The 6,000-nt window shown below is 52.0% G+C and overlaps 1 protein-coding gene across 3 annotated transcripts in view; it reads right to left on the reverse strand.

The window, feature by feature from the left end:
- FGFR3 (fibroblast growth factor receptor 3) overlaps nt 1-5,338 on the reverse strand; it is a 55,209-nt gene extending 49,871 nt beyond the window's left edge. For all 3 annotated transcript variants that reach the window (XM_066548731.1, XM_066548730.1, XM_066548728.1), the window contains exon 1: nt 5,161-5,338. In XM_066548731.1, the coding sequence (XP_066404828.1) occupies nt 5,161-5,338 (178 nt within the window). The remainder of the gene's footprint in view (nt 1-5,160) is intronic.
- Nucleotides 5,339-6,000: the final 662 nt, after the last annotated feature.

Consider the following 6,000-nt stretch of genomic DNA (forward strand, 5'->3'; position numbering starts at 1 on the left):
GAGTCAGCTTTACCTCAGAGAAAAAAGGGTTTTTTTAACAAGACCACCAGATAAACAGCCAAAAGAGGGGAAACAGCTGAACTGACAAGCTATGTAGGAGGCCAAGGAAAAAACATTGAGGGTGTAACAAGGTATTTTAAGGTGCTTTTGGCTTTGTATGCATCTTCAGACAAGATTTTAGCCCAGCCTTTGCAGAGAGGTGCTTTCAGATTTACTCCTCCTACAGTCTGGGCTGCCTGCTGCCACACACCACGAGTGGCTGTGCTGAACCAGAGTCCCATTTGCTGAAAAAACCCAGTGTAAGGCAAACTTTTAGCAGGCACCATCCTCTCTGGCACACAGTCTGGTACATGTACAATCAAGTTTATCACTAATCGCTGTTAAAAGAGATGAAATGGCAAACACTGAAACAGCTACATCCAACAACTCCATTCAATGGCTTGGGAGTCAGCAGGCAATTTCAAGGATGGAGTATTTTTTAAGGGTCAGAAAAAAAGGGAAGAAACATATATGCAGAGTCAGACAAACTCCCAGGACACATGAAAAGTTACAAGCACGTAGCCTATGAGGGAAAAGACAGAAATCTATTCAAACAGGGAAACATAAGAAAAATAGCCAGATTCATTGTTTAGCTGTGTATCAGGTTCAGCTGAGCTGGGAAAAACTGCAGAGGGAATTTCAACTCAATTTTCAGTATAAATATCTGGATTTGTTACAAGCCTGATGGGTCTACCTTATATATAGTAAAAATTGCAAAAGGTAAACCATCATGACAACACAGCCACTTCTCCATGAAACCTAATGGCTCACACTCAGGCTCCTGCACACTTCAATGACCAACCAGAAAAAGCCACCAGCAGGCCATGCCCTAACCTTAGCTAAAATTAAGGTGCAGCAAATGTCTTCAGTCACAGCTCTGCATGCCAACAAGAGATCACTGTCAGAAACACCTTGATCCAAAGCTTTTATAAACTGAAAATTGTTTAAATTGCTCAGAAACCAGGCTGATTCCCTATCCTTTAGGATCTCTAAGTAAATAGCAGATGTACACAGTAAGTATTCAAAAGGACAGCTTTCTAAGCATTCAGGTGGATATCAAAGTTCACTGTTATTTTAAAAGGAAAAATTTTGTTTCTCAGCCTTATAAGGTGTGGGGGGAGAACCCTCCCCCAGCTTTATGAAGAATTTCAGCTTTGTGCAACCAGCAGACTGGGTCCCACCGTATGGAAACGGTCTGGATACAGTGGGAATGCCATAATCGAGAGTTCTTTAGTGTTCATCTAATTTCAAAACTCAGGTTCAGTCAGGCTTCAGGACAGGTTCACCTTCCCAAATAGCATTGAGGATTTTTTTGGAGGGAGTTGTAAAAGTTAACATGCCAGTTAGAGCGGCTTACTTTAATTGCACAATTTAATTAGCAGATCAACACTTTGCTACACAATTTTCAGATCTACTTTCATCACATTTCCGACTCAGCAGTTGATAATAAAGTCTTTATTAAAAGAAAAAATCCTCAGATTTAATTGGAGTGACCCTTGTCAGTAGGTGTAGAAGGGATCATGTTATACAGCTGCTATTGAATATATTGAGTCCATGTCTGCACTGGAACAGAATTCAGTTTCTAGTTCACTATTTGCAAGGTAAGAAATAGTTTTTTTTTAAAGAAGTGATGTTACATCATCTTTTATTTGAGTCCTCTTATTTTATTGCATATAGCCAAATATGCTAGTCTCAATATTAAAGACTCAACTAGCTTTAACTGCTACTGTTCATGAGAACAAATGGATCAAGTTTGAATCTCAAAACTATCACTCACAGCTGCCCACTGAATCTAAAACATTTCTGGTGTAGGGCACAAAATAAGCAGCACCATCAATACACGAGAGACTCTTTGCAGAGGGTTTGAACGCATAAACCCCAAGGCCAGCTCCAGGAACAGCCAGTGCCATTTGGCACTCGCTTCAATACCCCTATAATTTCAGGATGAACTTTGAAACATTCAGATACACAAAGCAAAGTGACACAGATCGGGCGTACCCTACACCTTGGAGCCCTCGCTGAGCTCATGCTGGAAGGCTACAAGAGCCCAGTTGCCACCAGCTGCATGAAAAACACCGCAGCCAGCACATCACCACTTCCTTCCACACAAAAAAGTCACAGGAATTGGTACATGCGCTCCCATTTAATTCAAACAAACCCCTAAATGGTCCTTGTTCTGTCTTTATGAAAAACAAGCTGCCTGTGACAATTACACTCCTTGCAGAAGGAAACTTCGGTTCCTGCTCCTGACAGACTGGGAGAGCTCTCCCCTCCCCTCCCCTCCCCTTCCCGCACAAACCTGATCAAACATTAGCAGCTCTCTATACAACTCTTTCAATGCACTCAGACAGCCTCAGCAGCTAACTAGTGCAACACAAACCCGAAAGAGCCCAGAAATTGCCTTTTTCACATATACCGTGTGCAGACATGCACACAGCCAGTTACAGGAGACAGGATGGTTGGTTATCAGAATTTCTTAAAAGTTAAATGCTGCTGTTTCAGTTGGGCTGCTCTCTAAGAAAACAGCCAGCATTACTTGACATTCACAAATCGTACGAAGTAATATCTTTATCTGAATACTAATGCAAATTGGACGGGCTTTTTTATATTGATGTCTATTCTGTGGCTGCTGAATAGAGTGACCGCATGCTCAAGGCTGCAAAGGAGTTCACTGACCTCCCTAATCATCTCTGTCATAGCCCCTGAATGACATACACATTCAATCCTGCCTCGCCTCTCTCTTACTTTCATTCATAAAAAAAAAAAAAAAAAAAAGGGAGGGAGGGGGGAAATTTGACATTGTTCTTCCTACAGCAGCCCCGAGAACGGGAGAGAAGAGAAACTCAGCCCAGATGAGGCCCCTGGTGTTTTTAGTTTAGCTTCTATTCAGCAACAGCCCCGCCATCTGCCTCCTTCCTGCCAACAGCCGAACACCTCCCTGCGGAGATGTTAAAACCTGCACCCCCTCCACCTCCGCTAATAGCCAGTATTCATATTAGCAAACATACACATACCTCGAGAATGCCTCCCTTCAATGTGTGTTTTATGTAGCTGAGTATAGGCACAAAGCAGTAGCTGTTATAGCCTTCACAGCCCCGTGTGGAGAATTAGATCACTGGGGAAAAATCCTTCCAAGCCCCTTTATGGAAAATAAGGCCTTAGACTGTAAATGCAAAGCCCAGCGAACAACAACCCTCAGTAATGAGCCAATACCCCATGGCCCATTTGACTAGGAGAAAGAATTTGCTTTTTACCATTCAATTCAAAAAGGCTGAAAAAGTAAAATGTGTTTTTACTTGGCTCTGAAGGTTTATATTCTTTACAGTTTCTTTTGCACAACCTTTTCCCCCCCAGGTCGGACAGGCAGCGGGTGCCCTCTGGGTCGCAGAGCCGATGGCTTTGGCACAGAGCTGGGGAAGCAGCGCTGGCTTCATGCTTCCCCACGCATGTGGAAGATGATGGTGGGATGGCCACTGGCACTGAAAAGCTGTCTCTCCCCTCATAGTCCCTGTCCACAGGAGTTTTCAACAGCCCACAGTGATGGGGCAACTCTTGAAGACATTTCTAGGGGTTGGGGTTGACGGGAACCCTCCTGGTTCAGGGAGGAATCCCATTCCAGGGAGCAGAGCAGGAGTTGACAGTGCCACCTTGGCTTTGGAGAAAGCTGACTGAGCGGGAAGAGAGCCTGTCCCGAGGATTACCACGGGAGGCTCTGGAAATCCCAACCCATCACTCACTTCACAGACATCACTGGAAGGATGTTTCCCTCCGTGTGCCCTCCGAGTGTGCCACTTGCTACGATTCCAACAGCGGCCCAAAGCTTTAACTTCCAAAACTATCTTAGAGCACGGGAAAGGTTTAGCACCACTTCAACACATGATCGACCCCAGCTATGGGCTGCAGGTGAGGGTGGAAGCCCACGGACCACTGAGGCGGCCACCGAGGTTGCTCCTCACCGCCATGGGATCGACTGTCGCTGAACTGACAGCACCAACACGCGCTTCAGGCTAAGCCAGAGCGAGCTGGGGACAGACACTTCGCTTCTGTCACTCGCAGCCCTGTGGCCAGCACAGGCTGCTCGCCGCCTTCCGCACACCGACCTCATCTGCTCTGACCAAGTCCCCGCGATGTTGCCCCATAAATCAAGTCTTTTGGCTGTGAAAAATGAGCCAAACGAGTTACACTAAGAATCTGGTGTTTTATTAGGACTTTCTTGAAAACAAACCCAACCCCCTGTGTGATTTATAGCTTTAACCAAAAGGGGTATGAAAGTAATGCCCCCCACCCCCCAGCCTCCACGAAGTCCATTTATTCCCCTGTCACTTTTTTGGCAAACAGGCTTCAAACCCTTTCCTGAACAATGGAAACTTTCTGCCGGGTACATGCAAACCGGAGGACAGGGGGCTGCGAGGGGGCTCCCTTCCATTAAAGACCTTTGAAAAATAAACAGGGACTCAGGTAGCAGCTGAGGCGGATCAGAGAGACACGATGTTTCAAACCCGCCGTATATGACTTGGAAAGAAGAAGGAAAAAAGCAAAACCCAGCTTTTGCCCGACGTGTTAACTTTTTTTCACTTGCAACTGCGGTGCTGCCACTCCAGGGGAGATCGTCGCCGACTCCCCCGAAACGCGCTTCCCTTCTCAGCACAGCCGCTTATTCAGCTGCAACCCAGCTTGTGCCTACCCGGAGCTGTGGCAACACCCCTTCTCCTCCCAATATGAGGATATAAATGACCTCTCCTTACTTTTCCCACCCGAACACACGCAGTCAGAGCATTCCCGATGAGCGCCGAAGATGCGCCGCTACACACGCATGCAAGCATCTTCCCAGCTGTTACCCACGGGGTGCCCCATGCACTGCCTTGCCGGGAGAGGCTTCCTGGCAGACAGGGATCCTCTTAAAAGCACTTGGTCCCTCCTGGGCGCCTCTGAGACTACCCCGAGCCACGGCGAGGTGGAAGCGCCGCGGCCCCGCGTTCGTAACTCCCGCTCCACAGCCGCCTCCGGCGCTCTCCATCCATCCGCCCCACTCCGCTCGCTCAGCGACGGGGACTCCGAACCCGGCCGGGCCGGAGCCGTCCCCGCAGAGCACGTGTGCGTGCGCGGCCGCGCAGCCCTTACCTGCCGGCTGCCCGCCGCTCCTCGCCGCCGCCTTGCCGCCGCCCTGCCGCCGTGCCGCCGGCATCCCGCCGACGGCCGCCGCCAGGCACAGGCACCAGACGGAGCCCCAGGCCGCCCGCATGCCTCCGGAGCGGCGCCGGGGCAGCGCGGCCGCCGCCGCACCGCCCGCCTCAGACATCCCCCGGCCGCCGCATGCTGCCGCCGCTCACCGCTCCGCTCCGCCGCCGCGCTGCCGGAAGAGGGAGAGAGGCGCTCAGCGCGGGGAGGAGGACGAGAAAACCCCCCGCCCCTAGTGCCCGCACGGAGGAGGAACAGGAAAAATAATAGCAAAAAGGCGGAAAAAAAGTGGTGGGAGCAGTAAAAAAAGTGCAGGGGGCCGGGCGAAGCCGTGCGCCGAGCGGCGGCGGGGCGCCTACCTGCGCAAGCCCCGCGGCCGGCCGCGCACCGCGCATCGAGCGAGGGAGGGAGGGAGGGAGGAAGCGAGCGCCCGCAGGAGCCGCCGCTGCCGCCCGCCCGCCGCCGCGGCGCTCCTGCGTCTGCCCGGCGCACAGCGGGCGCGGAGCGGGGCGGCCGCGATGTCCCCGCCCGCCGGGCCGGGCCGGGCCGCCCGCCCCGCCCCGCCCCGCCCCGCCCCGCCCCGCCCCGCCCCGCCGCCGCGGGGGGCCGCGCCCGCCCCGCGCCGCTCCGCTCCGCGCCCGGCCCCGCGGCTGCGCGGGGGGCGCCCGCCAAGCCTCGGGGGGGAGCGGCACCCGCTTCTCACAGACCGGGATTAAAGTTGGCGCGGTGCTCCCATGGTGGATCCCGCGGCGCTCACCCGCGCGTCCCCTTCTGCTGGCCCGG

The sequence above is a fragment of the Molothrus aeneus genome, chromosome 4, assembly GCF_037042795.1.
Source record: "Molothrus aeneus isolate 106 chromosome 4, BPBGC_Maene_1.0, whole genome shotgun sequence".
NCBI lineage: Eukaryota > Metazoa > Chordata > Aves > Passeriformes > Icteridae > Molothrus > Molothrus aeneus.